This window comes from Tursiops truncatus, chromosome 6, assembly GCF_011762595.2.
Source record: "Tursiops truncatus isolate mTurTru1 chromosome 6, mTurTru1.mat.Y, whole genome shotgun sequence".
In the NCBI taxonomy this organism is placed as follows: domain Eukaryota; kingdom Metazoa; phylum Chordata; class Mammalia; order Artiodactyla; family Delphinidae; genus Tursiops; species Tursiops truncatus.
This window is the reverse complement of record NC_047039.1, coordinates 79,853,438-79,874,439: the sequence shown is the minus strand read 5'-3', so window position 1 is coordinate 79,874,439 and position 21,002 is coordinate 79,853,438. Positions and strand designations below refer to the sequence as shown.

The window sequence follows — 21,002 nt, the reverse complement described above, 5'->3', positions numbered from 1 at the left end:
GTCTGGAAGGAGTAGAACATCTCGGAGGCCCGTGCTGAGGGAGCCTGCAGACTCCTCGGATAAATAAGGAAGGCTGCGCCGGGCAATAAATTAAGCCTCGGGTTTGAGTGGGTGCCTTGGAGGATTTGTGGCCTTCCAGTAGTGTGATTTAGCTATTTGATTTAGCCAGGGGACTAGGTAGCCCCACTCCGATTTCCAGGGTGGCCCTTGCGCAGTGAGCTGCCACCGTGGAGGGGAGGGCACAGGGAGGAGGGTGGTCACCGATGATACCAGGCATCCAATCTGATGCGCCAACACCACGGCTGCCTGCCATCTGGCCCCTGAGCACACCCGCCTGCCTTCCAGAGCTCGCCCTCACTCTCTTGTTCTCTCTCTTTTTTTTTGACACAGCTGTGAAGTCCCATTTTGATCAGTGTTGATAGCTTATGAATTCCAAAATTGACAAAATTTACAGAAAAATGAGGATAATCCATCTTCCTTAGCAGCCTGTCAGGAGCTGGCCATACTTCATAATCCCCAATTACAGATGCTATTTTCTGACATTTACATGCAGATATTAGAACCAAATGAAAATGAGAAACAAAGAGAGAATGGAAATGCAGCTATTTATGTGTATAAAAGACAAACAGGTAAATTCAAGACGTTTAGATTGGATTTGGAGTCCCTTTAGGAGTCTGGAAAGAGACAGCTTTGAGCACGTGGGGTTTCAGAATAAAATGGTCAGACACGTGGCCTCTCCAGGCCTGTTCGTAGCCTGGCAGTTTGGGTTAAAAACTGGGTCAACTCTGCTGGAACAGCTGGGGATGCTTGGTTTGGTTGGGGCCACGTAGGACTTCCCCCAGGGTCTTAGGGAGTCCTTGGGGGAGCACCCAGAGCTCATGCTAAGCCATCAAGTACACGTACATTTCACAAATGAGTGAGCTTAGAACCTTCAACATTCGTCTTTAAAAATGGTATGTTTGTGCGGGGTAGCAGGCAATGCCACTAGAGTCAGCTCCCTCTCCAAGGCAGATTTCAAAAAGTTGGCACATTCTGGGGACCAATTCATAAACTCCCCCTGAGTAGAAGGTGCAGGAAGATACCACTTTTTGTCAGAGGGCTCTGGCCAGATGCACAGTGAGTTGCACCAATAAACCTGTAAAATGGGTTATAAATAATAAAATTAATGGGGAGAGAAGGAGTTCTGATGCATGGATCATCCGCTTCCTTCTCGGCTAATCTGGTGAGAGAGGAGGGTCTGGGAGGAGGCTTTGTAATGAAAATGTTCTTCCCATAAAATTGAAGGGAGAACAGCCTTGTTGCCCTCGCAGCTGTAGGTGGCACTGGCTTCTGGAAAGCCGGGGATATTAATTAGCAGTGCTTTGGATTAAAGTCTCCCAACCATGTCGGGTGATGCGATTTTTTTTTTCTCTTTGTGAGCTTGACATGGGTGGCAGGGAAAAGTCTGCTTGGGGGGGTTCCCAGCTTACTGTTATTACTGAACTTTTCTTTTTATGTGAGGGATCAAACCTCTTCCTCTGCTGGAAATGAAAATGAGAGATTTCAGGGTTTTCCTGGGCAGCTGGGCAGAGAGAGGCTGTTATGTTGGAGCAGGCAGAGGAGGTGGAGATGGTTGGATGGGGAGATGTGAACGTCTCTGCCTTTGGCTTGAAAGCTTTTGTTTATTTGTGGGAAGCCTCTTTCTAGCCAGCAGTTTTAGTATTATTTGAGGTTTGATTTGTGGTTGAGAGGTGAAGGAAATAAAAGCAGGAGGCTAAAGTTAACGTGTGTGTATGTGTATGTGTGTGTGTGTGTGTGTGTGTGTGTGAGAGAGAGAGGGAAAGGAACTGTTAAAAATCAAGCTCGAACCAAGCCTTCCGAAGTGTATTTCTTTACATGTCCAGTCTCAAGGCCAATGGCTTGCTTGTTTAAATAAATTATAGGTATTAGCACAAAGAATGGTTATTATGCTTTCTTTCCAGGTATGAAATGCAAGATTCATGAAATTAACACGACTGCAAAATGCAAACATATTTTCAGTAATTAAAAGCAAAGGCTATTAAAGAAGTTAATCTTGATAAAGAGGCATATAAACAGAAACACCATTGTTATTGTGCTAGTTTTGTCTCTATTATTTACATTAGCTAAAATTTGGGCTTACACATAATAGCTCAAACCTAAGCCTAGTGTCTCCTTCCTTTAGTTTCTCATCTTTCTAAAACCAGAATGTTGCCTTCAATAGAGAACACAGTGCTTGAACCGAGCAAACAGTCCGATGCCTGATTTTTCTCTTAACAATGCTAACAGTGTCACGTTTTCCTTTATTTCTCTGTTGTTTCCCACTAATATTAAGATTACTTGCTAACACTGACATCAGTCTGAGCACAGCTGTCCTCTGAGTTTATCATTTAGGCTGCCCTCTGCGACTAAGTGGGGAGAATAAATGATGAGGTTCATACCATCACTGGCCGAACCCACCTGGAAACATTTCATACTGGAGGTCATTCTAGAGCAGGGACGTGAAGGGGTGGAGGGACAAGATTGAAGGAGAGGAAAGGAAAGGGCAGTCAGGGAGAAGGACTGGCCTTGTCACAGGTAGAGAGTCGGGAGCAGGTAGGTGTCTGAGGAGGTTGTGAAGCCTATGAAGATGCTCCTGGCCTAGCAGTCAGTCTCCCTCTCCTGGGCCCAGTGTGAGGCACTGTGCAGTCGTGGTGAAGAACACAGACTTTGGCATCAGAAAGGACCTGAGTCTTAACAGCCCCTGAGCGGCTCATTCCACTCCCTATTCTCAGTTTTCTCATTCGTACCAGGATAGAGTTGATGACGGTGGTGTCTGGTGGCGTTCAGGATCTCAGACTTGGAGTTGCGCTGCTGGGGGGTGATTCAGACACATTATTTTGGCCCCTTGTGCCTCATTTGCATCCTCTGTAAAGCGGGAGTAATAATACTTACCCCATATGGTCGTTGTAAGATTAAATAAATTAATAGGTTTTAACACCTAGAACACGTAGCTGGTGTGTAGTAAGCGTCCAGGAAATGCGAGTACTCCTGACTTATTCTGTGTCTGAGGGTTTAGATGAGAACTGGTAAAGACGTCTGAATTGGAGCCTGAAATAGCCGTGACAGGCCTGGTCCTCTTAGCCTTCTTGTTCTGGTATTTCTCTCGCACGATGTCTGTTTGGCTCTAGCAAACTTTGGTGACAAAGAGGACACACCCTCCCGAGGCTGCCTGTTTGCCTTTTCAGAATGTTGCCTGTTACAAAGTTCTTTCTGACGGGGAGCAGAAGGGGCAGAGAGATGGCCTTTGGCCTGAGGAGTGTGTATATGTGGGAGTGTACGTGTGTGTGTGTGCGCATGTGCGTGTCACCACTCAGAGGTAGCAGGGCAGAGGTGGTGGAGAGGGCCATCCAGGCTTACCTCCGTGCCCCCATCCTATTGATCTTGCAGTACAGAGGGAAGTCTTTTCATTTCTTTATGGACCCAGGATAGCCTTTCTGTCTTCCCGCAGTGGGGAAATAAGTCCGAAAGAAAATGAGCTATGAACATCCTGGGATGTCCCCCACTCCTGTACCAGGTACTTTAGGATGGGGGACCTCCCTTTGCATGCCCCCTTTCAGGCCCCTAGGTAGCCAAGAGGCCTGCATTCCTTTGTGGGTAGTGGGTCTCCCTGCCCTTCTCCCTTCCCTGTAGCAGGGTTGAACAGCCAGGCCCCACCATGAACTGCCTGGAAGAAGCTGGTGGAATTTGGCTGCTCCAAGATAGAGCTTTGTTTTTGGAAATCTCCCTCTTCTTCTCTACATCAGGATCTGGATGGCAGAGTCTGAGCAGACCCTGGGGCTTCCCAAACAGGGAGTCCTCCCCTCCCTCCTCCACACGAGTCTCCCCCCCGCATCCCCCCACCCCACTGCATCTTCTTATCATTCAGGGGGCCTTGGCTGCTGGGTCCCAGCTCTTGTCCTCCGGAAGTGGAACTCTGTGCTCCAAGCTTTGTCATTTCTTCTCTTGCATTTGGGGAGGACAAGAGTCGGAATGCTCCGAGCCCAGGGCCTTCTCTCCCTGCTTTTCTTACAGATTTCTTGAGGTTCAGGGTGGGCCCCAGATTCCTTTGCTCCTTCCCTCTCTCCCTTCTCAGCTTCACTCAGGATATGTCCTGCCCAGGCCTACTGGTGGGACCCAGGTTCAGATCAGGCTGCCCAAAGGAGCCTCCTTATCTCAGAGGGAGAGCAGACATGCTGCCAAATGACTGGGACCGAGTAGCAGGGGACAAATGTCCCAGATGAGGTGCGGGGAAAATGCCGCGGGAATTCAGAGAAGGGAATGATTTGTTTCAACCAGAGAGATTTATGGAACCATCCAGGAGGAGATGGCATTGGAAGTGGGCCTTAGAGGACAAGATTTGGACTGGGGTGAGGATGGAAACAACGTGAGCAAAGGCATTGAGTGGAGGGACTGGGGCGCTCAGGAGTTCATGTGTGTGGTGTGGCTGGAGTAGAGGGTGCCGTTTGAGAAGTAGGTAGATCTGAGTTGAAACTGGAAAAGTAGGTTGGGATTTGGATTGGGGCCTGTATGGTTTGGGTCAACATTACCTGGAGGCAGTGAGGAGCCAGGGAGGGTTTACCAGCACAGAACATTCGCTTACAACTAGCATGCTGCTTAGGGGTGGGGGAGAATGAATACTTAAAAAACTCATCTACAAAATCACTTTCCATTTCAAAAGCGCTTGTGGTGAACTCTGCATTGACTGTGAGAAGAGCATGAGTTAACCAGGTGATGAGGCGACAAAAAAAAGCAGAAGCAGGCTTCTTAGGCCCCGAGAGGACATTCTTTGGAACTGGGGCCCCAGAGAGCACACTCAAGACCAACGTGGGGAGGCCTTAGCACTTTGTTGTAGCCAGAGCTGTGTGGCCACCAAGCGGCTGCCTCAGGAAGTAGTGAGTTTCCTGTCACCAGTGAGTTTCGAGCATCAGCTGAAGATCAGCTTCCATAACCCCTGAGCTCCTTTGGGCCCTGAGATTTGGGGCTCACTAAGATTCTCTAAGTGGCTAGGGCGGGAGAAGGGGGCCTCCGGATTAGTCATTTCTGGCAAAGTTTCTCCCGGACAGAAACCACAACACCTGATTTCAGTCTCCTCTCTGGGGCTTCCCCTGCTGTCCCACCCCACCTGGAAGGGTGTCTGGGGGCGGGCTGGAGGGGCGCCTGCCAGGCTGTAAACAGAATAGGGAGAGATGAGTCAGTTAAACCTTGCAAATCTCTTCTTGGAAGCCCCTTGATTCCACTGCAGACCATGTTGACCCAGGCATGGGCGCAGTTCTGGAGAACCAAATGAATAACAAGCATGTCTCATTCATGCCTAGGGTACTTTCTGATGAATAAAAGCACTTTGCCATCACTTACCCTCTCAGTGACCCTAGGAAGCACCTGTGATGCTGTTGGCAGAGCCAGGCCACAGTACCTGTCCCTGTTCATTTGGTTCCACAGGCATTTATGTCACATCTGTTCAGAGCTGGGCACTGGGCCAGGAGCTGCTGTCACAAAGATGAGGGAGACACAGCCCTATCCTCATGAAGTTCACACTGTAGTTGGGGAATGAGAACCCTGAGCAATTAAGTATACAATGCAGAGTGTTAAGTGCAGTGGTAGGGATGTGCCCACTTTGGGGTTCTAGGAACACAGCGGAGGGGAAATCCAGGATGGCTTCCTGGAAGAGGGAGGCCATTCAGAATTCTTGGCAGTTCTTCCCCTCAGACAATGCTGACAGTAGCACTTTGTAGATTATGGGGTACTTTTTTGCAGGCGTTATTCGTAGTCCCTCCTTTCAGCAAACATTTTTTTCAAGTTTGATTCATCTTTATTTGGTTTAGTGGAGATGCAATGCTAAAACCTAATTGTTTTTTGTTTTCTAACTCTTTTTAAAATTAAACTTTTTATTTTGAGATAATTGTAGATTCACCACATGCAGTGCTAAGCAATAATACAGAGGGATTCCATATACCCTTATCTAGTTTCCCCCAATGACAGCATCTTGCAAAATCACACTGGGATACTGGTGTTGATAAACTCACTGGTATATTGGCCCTGAGGACTAAAAATATGAGAACAAAAAGGCTTGCCCTCAGCGCTTGACTTTCTTATCACTCCCTGTGTGCCTTCTCACGACCCTGTGAGGCAGGTCATATATCCCCACATTACAAATGAGAAAAGGAGCCAAGAACTGAGGTGCCTGGCCTGGTCCCACACAGCACAAACTTGGCTGTCAGACTTGAACCCTGTCCTCCTGTCCCTAGGGCTGGTGGGCTTCCTCAGCCACACTCCTGCCTGTCATCAGTCCAGGCCCTGGGGACACAGCTGCCCTACTCCAGCCTCTGTCCTCCTCTGGGTAGGTGTGTAGGTGGGCAGGTGTCTGGTCCCTCAGGATGGGAGTGGTTGGCCTCTGGCCCAGCTCTCGAGGGCTACCTCTGGCCCAACGGTGAGCCTGGAGGAGCTCAGCAGGTGATGGGGAAGCCTTGTGGCCCCAAGTGGCCAGCTGAGGCAGCCAGCCCTGCAGCCTGTCCCCCTGCACTGCCCTGCTTCGTGCTGCCCTCCTTCTCACGTGTCTGTGTTTCTTTTCTCCTCCATGCTATGGCAGTGGTGCCCCGTGCTGATGAGACAATACTTGGTGCAGCCCCAGGCAGTCCTTTTCCAGGTAATTTCCTAGGGACCCAAATGACACCCAGCACACACTTTCCTGGGGCACGCGCCTCCTTGAGTCCCTGCTAGGATTCCTTGACCCTTCGTGCTGTGTAGTTTCCGAAATGTGATCCCTCTCCTTATCTTTCAGATTTTCACAATCGCCCCGGCAGGCAGGCAGCAAGGGCTTAGACTTAAATCTCATTTTATTAATAAGGAAAATGAGGCTCAGAGAGCTGGCCCAGCTTGCCTGAGGTCACGCAGGTGAGAAAGAGGCAGAGCTGGGGCAGGAACCCCGTGCCATTGCTCCTAGTTCACTGTTCTTTCTACCACGGGATCAACCGCTATAAATGATGCAGATAAAAATTAGCTAAGGAAGTCCATTCCCCTCCCTGAATCAGTTTTTCCAGGTTGGGAAAGATGACCCTGAGCATCCTTCTAGCTCAGACATTTGAGAGTGCAAGACGGTGTGTTATCTGGAGCATGGTGTCTGAGAGGAGGGTGTGCATACTTGGCAGTGCTTGAACTTGAGGCCTCCCAGGAGTTTGTGGCAGTAGGCAGAGAAGTTTTGTTGTTTTTTTTAATTGATGCAAACAAAATGTGGAGCCCACCCATCTAAACTATGCTTGACGGATGATTGCCTATCTTTTTTTAAAAAAAACCTTTTTGTTTTCTATTGGAGTATAGTTGATTAACAACGTTGTGTTAGTTTCAGGTGTACAGCAAAGTGATTCAGTTATTCATATACATGTATCTACTCTTTTTCAAATTCTTTTCCCATTTAGGTTGTTACATAATATTGAGCACACTTCCCTGTGCTATACAGTAGGTCCTTGTTGGTTATCCATATTAAATATAGCAGTGTGTACATGTCAATCCCAAACTCCCAATCTGTCCCTCTGCCCCACCCTTCTCTCCTGGTAACCATAAATTCATTCTCTAAGTCTGTGAGTCTTCTTCTGTTTTGTAAATAAGTTCATTTGTGTAGTTTTTTTTTAGATTCCGTGATATACTGATATTTGTCTTTCTCTGTCTGACTTACTATACTGAGTGTGACAATCTCTAGGTCCATCCATGTTGCTGCAAATGGCATTATTTCATTCTTTTTAATGGCTGAGTATATTCCATTGTATATATGTACCGCATCTTCTTTATCCATTCATCTATAGATGGACATTTAGGTTTCTTCCATGTCCTGGCTATTGTAAACAGTGCTGCAATGAACATTGGGGTGCATGTATCCTTTTGGACCATGTTCTTCTCTGGTTATATGCCCAGGAGTGGAATTGCAGGGTCATATGGTAGATCTATTTTTAGTTTTTTAAGTAACCTCCCTACTGTTCCCCATAGTGACTGTACCAATTTATGTTCCCACCAACAGTGCAAGAGGGTTCCCTTTTCTCCACACCCTCTCCAGCATTTACTGTTTGTAGATTTTTTGATGATGGCCATTCTGACTGGTGTGAGGTGATATCTAATTGTAGTTTTGATTTGCATTTCTCTAATAGTTAGTGATGTTGAACATCTTTTCATGTGAGTAGGTAGAGAAGTTTTATCCCAATTGGTTGCATTGGAGTGGATGCTCTGTGAATTGCTGACCTCGTTCATTTCCCTTCCTGGGTCATAGTCAAGGACAGCACCAGGGAGCCCTGATGGGAAGGGAGCAGAAGCCCAAAATGACATCCAAAGAAAGAACTCCAAAAGCCTGGAGAAGTAGCAGTGTGGAACACAGCTGTTGCCTGTGGCTGTCGGAGGCTGGGGGCTGATGGAGGGAGGATGGGGGGCTATGTTCCCAAGGACATAGGTGCACCAACACAACCCCACTGTTCAGCCCTTGGCTTCCCAAGTAGCTATGCGATATGGAAAGAGATACCACTGTTACCAAGAAAAGAGACCCCAATAATGTATTCTCTTCTCTTCTCTTTCCCTTTCCTGGTCTTCCCTCCCGTTTTCTTTTTCTGTCACTCTTTCTACCTCTCCCAGCCTCCATTTTCAAAAAGGACTTGTCCTGCAAAATAAACAATTACATATATCTAAGTTAGTTAAGGCTGAAAAAAGTTCAGAAATTGTGCAGAGGAGAGAGTAAGATCATTGCAGGAGGCGCCAGCATTCATGTAGTTGTGGTGATTGAGCACTGAATTTGACTGGTCTTCCTGGCAACCAAGACAAAGAGGGATATGTAGTGGTTTCCAGTGTTCCTATTGTTCAGTCAGAGGCAAATTAACCATTTGTCTGGAGAAAAAACTTTTTTTCTGGTAACGAATTATAGGAGAGATTCACATGGAATTTGAATATTCTAATGGACACGTCTCCAGAGTTTGTTTGGTTTTTTTTTTGAAGTTCTTTGTATGGCTGTTTTCTTTTATTGCCTCTAATCAGTGCTAAATGCCTGATATTCTGTCACAGACCAGTGAAGTCACTTCCTCAGGGACTTCATCTCATGGTGGACAAGGATGCTGTTTTCTGATCACCTGACTTGATGAAAGGTAGAGGTGAGAGGTTAGCATGTTATTTGGAGCTCTTGTTTGAACACTCCCCAGCTAAGTTTTGGATGTTGTGGAAAATGTCATGCTGCTGGACCATGCATTCATTCATTCAACAAGCACTTAGGGGGCTCTGGTGCTGTTCCATGCTCTATGCTCTCAAGGAGACCCGGAGGGAGACAGACGAACAGCCATTACATGTGGTGGCAAGTATGAAAATAGAGGTCTGTGCAAAATGACACCAATTATGGAAACATAGACAAGGAAATCATGATTTATTGGTAGGAACGTGGGGCCCAGGAATGGCTGCACCAAGGAGGTGACATTTGAGCTGGGTCTTGTGGACAATGTAGGAGTTTAAGTGGCTGATGAGATGGGCCTCCCAGGCAGAGGTAGGGCAGTGCCTGGAGTGGCTGAGGAGCAGCCAGTGGAACGAGGTTCCAGGGATCCCAGGAGACTGGGGAGAATGCAGTTGCCTTTAAAAATCTAGGCAGCTCAGGGGGACAGACAGTGGTGAGAAATTAGGGAATAATTACACAGCAAATGAAATGACAGCATCCCCTGATTCATGCAGGAGCAGAGCAAGAGCTGTGGAATCCCAGCAAAGAAAGAGATTGGGCTCAAGGCTAGCCCTGTTAGGTGGGGTGGTGGGAGGCACAAATGGCAAAGGCCAGTGAGAGCTGGTTCATGAATCCAGCTGTCCCCCTGAGCCCCAGCTCTTTAAGAAAGTTCACTTTACCTTCTGGCAACCATCGGTGGTTGGGAAACTGGGTTTTTGGACCTCCCACTGCACGTGTTACACAAGTTGAAGATTTTCATGTCTTGAAAAGATGATTCAAAGCCAACTTTCGAAGTGACTGGACAAACCTTGATACTGAATTTATTGACTAAAACAAAATCAAATAACAAAAAGGCCCCTCCATCTGGACATTAAAATAAGAGGCAGGATTGGCCACCCTCTCCCCATTTTCTTAAACCCAGGTCGGCTATGTTTTCTTGGGAATTAGAGGCTTTCCCTTGTGGACCCAGCTGCCTAGCCTGGAGTCTAGGAAGGGGCCAGGCCTGGTAGTGAGGTGGGGAGAGCTGCAGGGATGTTACTCTTGGCTAGGATGCTGCCTGGCTCTCCTGAGGATAAGGGGTCATTCATTCATTTGCTCATCCAAGGGTTCATTGCACAAGCTCTTCAGAGTCGAATCCCAGCTTGTCTACTTTTTCATCTCCACCTCTTCCTGCTGCAGGAGGTGCCTTGTTCTTGGATCACTCCTGTCTCACCCCTAAGCGTTCCTTCAGCTCTTCTCAGCCTGAGGGGGGTGGTCAGGGATTGCTTGGGTCCAGGATAAATACAGCCTGCCCAAGAAACCTTTCCTCACCACTTCCTGCGCCGTGTAAATGAATGGCTCTGTGCCCTTGTCCCTGTTGGATGGAGCTTCAGGGCCATGTGTCTTTTCCCTTGAGGTTTGTGGATAAAGGTCAGAGAGCATGTCTGGTCTTCACATGCCATCTTGCACACAAGAAAAGCTCAATAAATGCTAAGCATCCACCATGCTCAGGCCTCCAGTAGGACACAGGAACATAGGGAAATGGGAGGTGCGGTCCTCACCCCGGGGTCCCAGAAACCCCAGAGACCCTCACAGGAGGGACCTAGGGACCCTAGGGTCACAGGAGGCATCTTGACCTCCTGTCTCTGCACACGACAATGCACTGAAGGAGGAGCTTTCATTGAGCTTTACTTTCTAATTTTTTAAGCAAATTAGGGGGCTAATGTCATGACCACATCCCATTCTGCGTAGGGTAAAGTCTGGACAGTGACCTTTTCCCAATAGCTCCCTGCTTTATGGAATGAAGACTCTGCTGGGTGTGACCTGTAGCAAGACATATATTGTCATCTCCACCTAGTACACACATATCCACTTATATGGAAACAAAGATTAAGGAAACAAGACTTACTCTTTCTATGTGTGAGACTCTTAGAAAATTTCTCTTCTAGACTACTCTATTTTCTGTTTTAAAAGGTTGGTACTAGCAAAGTGATTTCATACCTATTAAAGGGTTAGAACACAATAGGAAAATCATTAGGGTAATTGTGGAGATTTTGGAGTCAGATGTACCCAGGTTTGTATCCTAGCTCTGGCACCTGGAAGCCGTGTGATATTAGGCAAGCACTTTCCCTCTATAATAGAAGCCTCAGTTTCTTCATCTGTAAAATAGGAATAACACAGAACCTACTACATGGGGTAATTGTGAGGATTAAATGGGATAATATAGGTAAAGCTCCTGCCACAGAGTAAGTGATCGATAAATGTGAGCTTTGACAAGGTCCTGAAGATTATGGTTTTTATTGTCCTGGTACCACTGGGATTCCTGCTTCCTGGGGAGTGGTAGTCATGAAGGACTTTCTGGAGGAGGAGGCATTGAAGCAAGGCAGCAGGTTGACCAGGACCCACTGCTGTCCTCACAGCAACCAGGAACTCTGTGTGAGCATCCCAGGACCACTTGTTTCCTTTTCCATGAAGGACAGACTTGCTCCCAAGGATTTTTGGCTGGACCTAGAGCTGACCATGTTAGTTAGATACCTTTGCCTTTCACATTTAGGTCTCTAATCCACCTGGAATTGATTTTTGTGTCTGGCGTAAAGATCCAATTTCTTTTTTCCCCCTTGTTTCTGAATGGATTACTGGTTACCCTGCATTTTTTATTAGAGTTTTATCCTTCCCTGCTGATTTGTACATCACCTCTCTCATATATCAAGATTCTGTATATGCATGGATCCGTTTCTGGACTTGATTCTGTTTCATTGGCCTATTTTTCTGTGCCTGTGCCAGTCCCATACTGTCTTAATTACTGCAGCTTTATAGTGATTCCTGATGTCGGGGAGGCCTGTCCCCCATCTTGTCCTACCCGGGCTGGCTTCAGGCCTGTGTTCGTCTCTGCGTGTTTCAGAATCAGCCTCTGCTGGAGACGGGTGGAGAGCCCCGGGAGCTCTGGACAAGAATCTATCTCAGGGTGCCTGGGCCTGCAGTACCTCCAGGACTCACGGCTGCCATGCACCCCGCTTGGCATCTGAGCTGCCCTGGCAGTACTTTCTAATTCATTTGCAGAGAAAAGTGCCAGGAATGTGCCTGAGCCTGGGTCCCCTCTGCCTGCCACTTGCCTGGTGGCTCCTCTGGTTTCCCTCCCAGTGGCTCAGTCCTCATCATCCTTCCCAGGGTGCCTGCAAACTTCTTTCAGAAGACTGCTCGCTTCCCTGTCCCTCTCTGCCAAGGACTTAACCCTGGACAGACAGGAATGTGTCCTCCACTGGCAGTGCCAGGGTGGTAGAGGAAACTCCCTGTGCCAATGCTTGGCACAACTAGACTCTTTGGTTTGGGTGTTTGCAGATATTTCTTTTACTGAAGATAGGCTGGGGGAGTGGGGGTTGGAAGAGATCTGTCACTCATGCCTATACCGTAGTCTGTCCTTGAGTGGGAAGACAGGTTGGCATCTTCACAACCTTGCCTGGAGACCATTCTGACAGTGGTTTGGATGCCAGGGAAATGACTCATCGCAAGCTCTGATTTCATGAAATGGCTTAAAGAAAGGAGCATGACTCATGGGCCAAATGCACATGGTTAGTGTGGACTTGGTAAATCAGATGTGCGCACCCTACAGTTTTCAGCATACAGGTGTTTACAGGCTTCTGGAATTCAAAAACACTTGCCAGCTGTGACTCATATGCTTTGATATATTGGCTTTTGGGTGGGAGTTTATGGTGAACCATCCCCTGTTGACCCTGAACAAAGCCTTCTTCCCCTTGTGCCTCAGTTTACTCATCTGTGAAATGAGGATTTGGATTGAGTGATGGCCCAAATTCCCTTTAACCCTTGTTTCTGTGATTCTGCATCTGTGGTTTAAGAGCACAGAAATCAGAAACCTTTCTTTCCGTCCTCTTGTCTGCAAGACTCTTATTTCTGCCTTGCTTTTGCTTATGGATGTCTCTGTCCTCCTCCTTGCATTGAGGAGGATGGTTGTCTCTGGCTAGCTGGGGCTGGGTAAGGGAAGCCTGCAGGCCATAAGGAAGCTAGGTTTGAACTCTTGTGCAGCTGCACTGAATCTTGTCCACCTCTTCACTTGGGGAGACTTGCTGATTCTGGATACCTGCCTTGTTCTGTCGAGCTGAATCTGCCCTCTCAATACTGGGGGTCCATGAGCCCCCTGGGGGCCTTGGCACTGGCACGGGTTAGCTGGCTGAGCCCACTATGTGGTGGTGGCATTTGGCTGGGGTGCTTTGGAGTCTCAGTACTGAGGTGTCTGTCTTGTTTCCTCTTTCAGACCGCCGATTATTCTACCATGGCCTCGCTGGCTGGAGGGCTGGACGACATGAAGGCCAACCTGACCAGCCCTACCCCTGCCGACATCGGGAGCAGCGTGCCGGGGCCACAGTCCTACCCCATTGTGACAGGTGAGGGCACCTGGGGCATGGGGGGTGAGTGGCAGAGAGAGAGAGAAAGGACGTGTGTGTGACGAGGAAAGCGGCTTCTTGGTGCTTTTGGACTTGATTGGCCATCTTTGTCTTAATGAGGTTATGAGGTCCTGGAACAGGTCAGGCAGGGGACTGCTGGGACCAGGAGTTGTGGCTTCGATGAGACATGGCTGTAGACGCTCTGATAAAGCCAGAGGAGAGCAAATGGCAAACGGACGATGGGCTGGGAGAGGGGCCAGGGAAGCCTCGTGTCAGAGGGGCTGGGTGATTTCGGGGCCCCTGGAGGTGGGGCTGAGTGTTCAGAGCGCTGGGATTTAGCCCTCTCAGGAGAAAGGCAGCCCTGTTTGGCATCAGCCTGGAGGATGAGTGGGATTCCTGGCAGATTGTAGATTTCCAGGCAGAGGTGGAGTTAAGAAGGGCAGGAGGTTTAGGCTTCCTTTCTGGAAGGCTCGGGACCAGCTGCTTTAGCTGTCAGTGTAAAGATGAAGAGTTTGGGCCCTGGGGGCACACTGCTGGGTTTGAACTTGCCATTGACTAGCTATGTAAGTTATATAAGAATTCTGGGCTGTGGTTTTTAAATCTGTAATATGGTGATAGCACCCAGCCCACAGTGTTGCTGTGAGGATTAATGCTGTAAACATATGAGGTGCTTAGACTCTGGTCTAGCACGCACAAGCACCCAATACATGTTGCGATTATTACTCCTCTCATGGTGGCTGGTCACGTCAGGCTCACTGCTGTGAAGGGGCTGGGCCAGGAGGGCGAGACAGGCAGACACCCCTCCCTGCTCCAGCAGCACCGGGATAGTTTGGACGGACAGACTCAGCCACCAGCTCCGGGAGGCTGTCCGACCACGCAGGCAGAAGGCAGTCTTGGACACTTCACATTGACAGACAGTGAGGGGCTAGGGATCACACTTTGGCCAGAGCCTTGAGGTCCAGCCTAAGGTAGCGGGATGTCCCTGTAGGTTGGTAGGCAAGACACAGGAAGTAGTGCCAGAGACAAGGGGTTCTGAGAAATGTGAGTGCGCTGTAGTTGCATCAGGGCTGGATTCGGGTTAGAACTTTAGGCAGGGGTGGGGGCTGGACGAGACAGGCTCTCTCATAGCCTCATGTAGGTCCCAAGGCAGGAAGGGCCCGGCTCTGAGACTGGGGCTCGTGGGGCTCAGGCAGGAGCAGCCAGGACTCTGGCTGTAGATCTGGGCACCGCATGGAGATCAGTTAAGAGGCAAGAGTGACTTGGTCCCCTGTCTACCTGAGATGGGGCAAGAGCCTGGAGGGCTGCTGAGCCTGCAGGTGGGGGGGTGTCAGTAACGGTGCAGGGATGGGGGAGAGGAACCTCAGTCAGAATGAACTTTTCCTAACATCACAAGTGTCCCATGAATCCTCTCCCCTGGGGTCATGAGAGCCCGTGACAAGACCTCTGACAGCATCCCCATTTTACAGATGCAGAAACCGAGTCTCAGGGAGGGGCAGTGACTTGCCCAATATAAGGGGTAAAGGGGAGAGCTGGAGCCGGCCTTCAGTCTCCTGGGTCCTTATTCTTTCCAAAGAAGCACAAATAATTGGGTAGGGGGGTGCGGTAGGGTAGAAAGAAGCCTGGACTAGTTAATAATAATAATAAGTCACTTTACTGAGTAGTTACGGAGTACCAAACATTCTGGTAGGTGAACTTGTTCTACCCTTGGAGGAGCCCTGGGAGGTGCGTACTGTTATGTCACATCCACTTTGTAAACAAGGAAATGGAAGCCCGGGGCACTTAAGTAGCTTGCCAGAGATCACAGCTAGTGAGCAGCAGAGGTAAAACTGAACAGCAGAACAGTACAGTCTGCCACTCTACCACACAGATAATCTGGGGGCTAATCCTGGCGCCATCACTTCCTTGCTGTGACTTTGGATGTGTCTCTGATCTCTCAGGGCCCTTGTGAGGATCACATGAGATCCCCGAGGGGACTGCTCTGCAGAGGGAGGGTTTGTTATTAGGGTTGGGGTTCATGGGTTTAGACAGATCACAGGAAGACATATTCTACCATCTGCACAAGCCTATTTAGATGGAAAATAATCCAGTAAACGCTGAGACAATAGTTGCATTTCCGAGACTCTTGTCTACTGACGTGGCAAACTGGTGGCCAGCTGCCCAAAGGGCTAATCTAGCCCACAGATATGGTTAGTTGGCCCCATGTAGGACTTTTTATAAATTTGAGTCAACATTGAAAATTTATAAATCTGAATCTCTGGCTTCCCTTGAAAAATCAAAGGATCTGGCCAGACTGGGCCGTATTCCCACATGGTCGTGGTAGGCGGGGCCTTAGTGGCAGCAGCCCCTGGAGACGTGGCCCCCACCCACCTGCTTTCTCATTATCTTACAAGCCTAACCTGGAAAGGAATTTGAGTTGAATACTCCTGATTTAGAAAGTTGGTGCTAAAAGCCAGCTGGGTGGTTTAGCTGTCCAGGATCTGCAGAAGGTTAAGTGTGGATGTGGGCTGGGTTTTCAGGTAAACCCTTGACCAAAGACTTGTTTGTATTATGATCAATCTATTTTAAAGTCACATCACAGAGCAGAAAAAGAATATAAATATCTCAAAGTCAGAATTATGCCTAATGTTGAAATACTAAAATTACTCTAATTCTAAATATATAATACTTATATAATAGTATAAAATTATAAATATAACCATTAGCTTTCTTGTAAGTAAACAATAGCTAGCTAGAAAAATAATAGGGGAAAACATTAACAATAGCATCAAAATAAAAAAGGTAGAATGCTGAGGAATAAACTTAACTTTAAAACTCCACTAAGGAACGTAAAAGAATAAATGGAGAGATATAGCTTGTTCTTAGGTAGGAAGACTCAGTATCATGAAGATGTCAGTTCCCCCGAAGCAATATATTAATTCAAAGCATTTTCAATCAAAATGCCAACTTTTTAAAACTTGTCAAAATGACACAAATACTGGATAAATAAACACTCAAGGTAGCTAGAAAAATTCTGAAATAAAGAAATGAGTAAAACATAGCATATTTTAAAATGTTATGATAAAGTTACAACAATTAAAACTGTTACTGAAAGTGAAGTAAATAGGCAAATGGAACAGCATGGAGCATCCAGAAATAGATCCAAATATATGTGGGTGTTTACAGATACAACATTGCAAATCAGTGGAGAAAAGATAAATCATTTAGTTAATGGTGTAGGGACAGTTAAGCCTGTTGGATCCATACCTCATTCTCTACATCAAAAGAGATTCCAGGTTGATCAAAACTTTAAATTTAAAGAATGAAATCATAATAAAACTAGAAAAAAAAATAAGGGAAATTTTTTAATAAACTTCGAGTGGGGAAGGCCTTTTACAGTCTGTTCCAGGGAGGACTTCCCTGGTGGCACAGTGATTAAGAATCCGCCTGCCAATGCAGGGGACACGGGTTCGAGCTCTGGTCTTGGAAGATCCCACATGCCGCGGAGCAACTGAGCCCGTGCACCACGGCTACTGAGCCTGTATGCTGCAACTACTGAAACCCGTGCACCTAGAGCCAGTGCTCCACAACAAGAGAAGCTACTGCAATGAGAAGCCCACACACCACAACAGAGAGTAGCCCCTGCTCACTACAACTAGAGAAAGCCTGCGTGCGGCAACGAAGACCCAATGCAGCCAAAAATAAATAAATAAATTTATAAATCTGTTCCAGGGAATTCCCTGGCAGTCCAGTGGTTAGGACTTTGCGCTCTCACTGCTGAGGGCCTGGGTTCTATCCCTGGTTGGGGAACTAAGCCCACAAGCCGTGTCATGTGGCCAGAAAAAAAAAAAAATCTGTTCCAAATACAAAAGGCAAAGAAAAATGATATAAACGACTGCTTAAAACAGAAATGTTTTATATATGTATGTAAAAACACCCAAAAAAACAAAGAATAAAATACTTTTTTAAAGTGGAGCACAGATGACAAAAAGCTAATTTCCTTAATATATAAAGAGATTTTGAAAAACAAATAAGAAGAAAAAAATCAGTAGAAAAAACAGGTAAACCAAATGAACAGGAAAAAATATAGATGTCCAATGGTATAGGAAAAGACATGCACTTGACTCATAGTTTTAAAACTACAAATTGAAATAATCATGAGATACTCTTTTTTTTTGGCCACACCACGCAGCTTCTGGGATCGTGGTTCCCCGACCAGGGATTAAACCCGGGCACACAGCAGTGAAAGCCCACATCATAACCACTGGACCAGCAGGGAATTCCCAGGAGATACTTTAATAAAACCCATTAGCTTATCAAAGATTGAAATGTTTCTTGAGGTCCAGTGTTAGAGAGGATATGAGAAACAGATATTTCCATACACAGTCATAGGTGTATAAATCAGTGCAACCATTTTGGAAAGAAACTTGTCAGTATCTGTCAATATTTTAAATGGACATACCTACTATCTAACTCAGAACTTTTATATGCACTTTAAGGACTTTATCTCAAGATATATTCACACAGATGCACAGTGATACCTAAATCCATATAATAATGACAGAATTATTTATAATGAAAAACAAATGGAAAAAACTCAGTGTTTATCAATAGGAGTAGGTTAAATAAATTATGGCTCCTTCCCACAATAAACTACTCTGCAACCATTAAAAAGAATTAAGTAGAGCTATCTGTGCTGACATGAATAAATGTTCAAGATATACTTTTAAGCAAATAAACAATTTGTAGAGTAATATGTTTAGTATGATTCCATTAGTGTGAAAAAATATAAAGGACATACACACAGAGGCATGGACACACATGTGTAGATCAGATGCTGCATGCATACGAGGATTCGGGAGGAGAAGATCCCCAGCCTCTTCCCCTGCTTAATGGGACACTGTAGTGCTGTGCTGACACCGGGGTTCTCTGCTCAGTCCCACCCAGTGTCCCCTAGGGAATAACAAATATTTACATTGCCCCTTTACTCTCCTGAAGTTAAGTTCATAAAAAATATAGTCTTATCTTCACAAGTAATTTCAAATAAAATCAAAATAATACCCTAATTATAAGATAAAGGAGACATGAAAGTGAAATTGTTTATAATTAACTGCCATGTACTTTGATAAGTAAATATTTGGCATGTCTAAACTGCCAGACATAATGGAGTAGCCAGGGCTCGCTCCATGCACAGGATCACCACGAATGCAACCATCCCGAACACAGACGTAACTGTGTTTCACATACTGTGAGTGGGATTTTACGAATAGGTGAGGAACTCTTGGCAAAGCTCCAAATAAAACAAAGTACAGGCTTTGCTCAGTTTACACAGTAGTTGCATTCCTAGAAAATTCAGTGTTTATTAAGACCATGGAAACTGCAAGTTCACATTAATATGAGAATGAAGTTCCGTTCTAGATTTAAAGAATTATAAGCAGATTTCTCTCCTACCACCTACATGAATGTTGGGCAGGACATGAAAATAGTGCAGGATAAAGGCAGATTCTTTGTTGTGTGGGACTGTTCCACCACAAGCCAATAACACCTGTCAATCACATAAAAGCCCCCAGAAAATTTCAAAACACCCTCTGGGGGCAGTTGATGATCCCAATGAGAGCTATTAGAACACCTTGAAGGAATGCCCCTGAGAGCTGTTAGGATGGGCCTTCGTGTCACCACGTGGCATTAATTTAATTCCACCTGTGCTCATGGATGTGTTGACACAGTCCTGAACTCTTCAGGGAAGGGCTGAGTCTTCCAGCCCCACCCGTTTTCCTTCTCCCCTCCTCACAGGGTGCTCAGCTAGACTGCCAGCCTGGGGTCTAGGAAGCGGCTGGTCTGTGTACTGCTCCACCCTAGCCCTCACACTCCCGCTGCCCAGGGAGATCTCATTAGAGAATGAGTCCATGTCTCTCCATCATTTATATGCCATGTTAAATTTTAAGTTAAACTCCTGCTCTACCAGCCAGGGCCACGGTTTAGAAACTGCTCACCATTTGCAAAGCAGTGACATGGTCCGCCCATTCCTACATCTTCAGCAGTTTGGGCCTGTCCTGATTGGGACTAATTATCTGCAGGTGTATCCTTGGGCCACAGGCCTGCTGATGGGGCAGCCACTGTGCCTACCTGCCAGGGAGGACAGCAGGTGGATACCAGCAAAGGACCTGGCAGTCTTGCCCCTGGCTGTGCCCACCTGACCCTTTGCCTGGGAAAACAAAGTAATGGGGCTAGCCTGTGTCCTTTCTGGCCCCTTCCCCTGAGGACCGTCTCTTTGCATCACCAGTTGGAATGGCAGGTGGAGACTGAGGGAGGCTTCTTCTGGTTAAACAACTTTGGGAAACACCTGCCTGGTGCATGACCCAGGTCCTGGGGTCTGAGGCATCCCCTGGGCACTGTCCCCTCTAAGCAACAGGGAACATACATGGGCCAGTGGATGAGCACCCACGAAGACAGACAGATGGCTGCCGAGTCCACAAGACCACCAGCTCTGATTTGCTGGTATCCCCCAGGCTCAATGTTTGGAGTCTCTGTATCCCAAACTTGGTACCTGAAAGCAAGTAAGTCCATCCTCTTCCACCTTTCTCATCTGAGCAATAGCTGAGGGCTGAAGGAAAGAGCACTAGACCCAGGAGTCAGAGGAACAGGTTTAAGCCTGGACTTTGCCACCTAACTGTCCTATCATTCAGCAAATAGCTTGTCTTCTCTGAGCCTCAGTTTTCCTCTCTATGAAATGGGGATGACAATTCCTGCCCTGCCTGCCTCCTTTGGCTGTTTCGAGGCTATAATGAGACAGTGACGGGGAAGAGTTTGAGAGCCACTAAGGGGGCATCTAAGTGTGTGTGGGCCAGAAAGGAGATCTGGAATGTCTGGGATCCAGGGTTGGCTCTTTCCAGCCTCCTTTGGGGCAAATATCCGACCACAGACAGGCAGGGTGGGAGGGTCCTGCAGAGCAACTGCTCACATCACAGTCTGAGAGACCCTGGTTCAGAGGTGGGAGGTGACCTACTCAAGGCAACATCCAGTGAGTTAGAGCTGGATCTGGGGCTTATCCAGGGCCCTGGCTTCCACAGCCTGCTGCCAATATGTGGTTGGATGGACTAAAAAAAAAAATCCCAGTTTAAATTTCCAGAAGGCATTTCTTTTAGCATATAACTGAGAATGTCAGCAGCAAAGCCAGACTGCCTGGCCTTGAAGCCCAGCTTCTCCGTATTCTAGCTGCGTGACCTTGGGCACATTACTAGCCTCCATGCCCAAGGTCCCCATCTGTAAAATGGGCCCCAAGATAGCACTCCCTCACAGGTTCCCTGTAAGGATTTCATGCATGGTCCACACAGTCTTGGCCTGGTGCTTGGCACATGGTAAACACTTAACGAATGGTATCTATTAGTATGTTCCAGGCCTTTCTGAACGACCGTTTGCTTATCTCTCTGTGGGGAGCACCTCCTTTGACCTGTTTTTTA

General features: G+C 47.1%; 1 protein-coding gene across 2 annotated transcripts in view; it reads left to right on the top strand.

Annotated features, from left to right (window-relative positions):
• The window catches only part of PAX5 (paired box 5), a 191,293-nt gene that overhangs the window by 90,687 nt on the left and 79,604 nt on the right, over positions 1-21,002 (top strand). For both annotated transcript variants that reach the window (XM_033858284.2, XM_033858285.2), the window contains exon 7: positions 13,437-13,566. In XM_033858284.2, the coding sequence (XP_033714175.1) occupies positions 13,437-13,566 (130 nt within the window). The remainder of the gene's footprint in view (positions 1-13,436; positions 13,567-21,002) is intronic.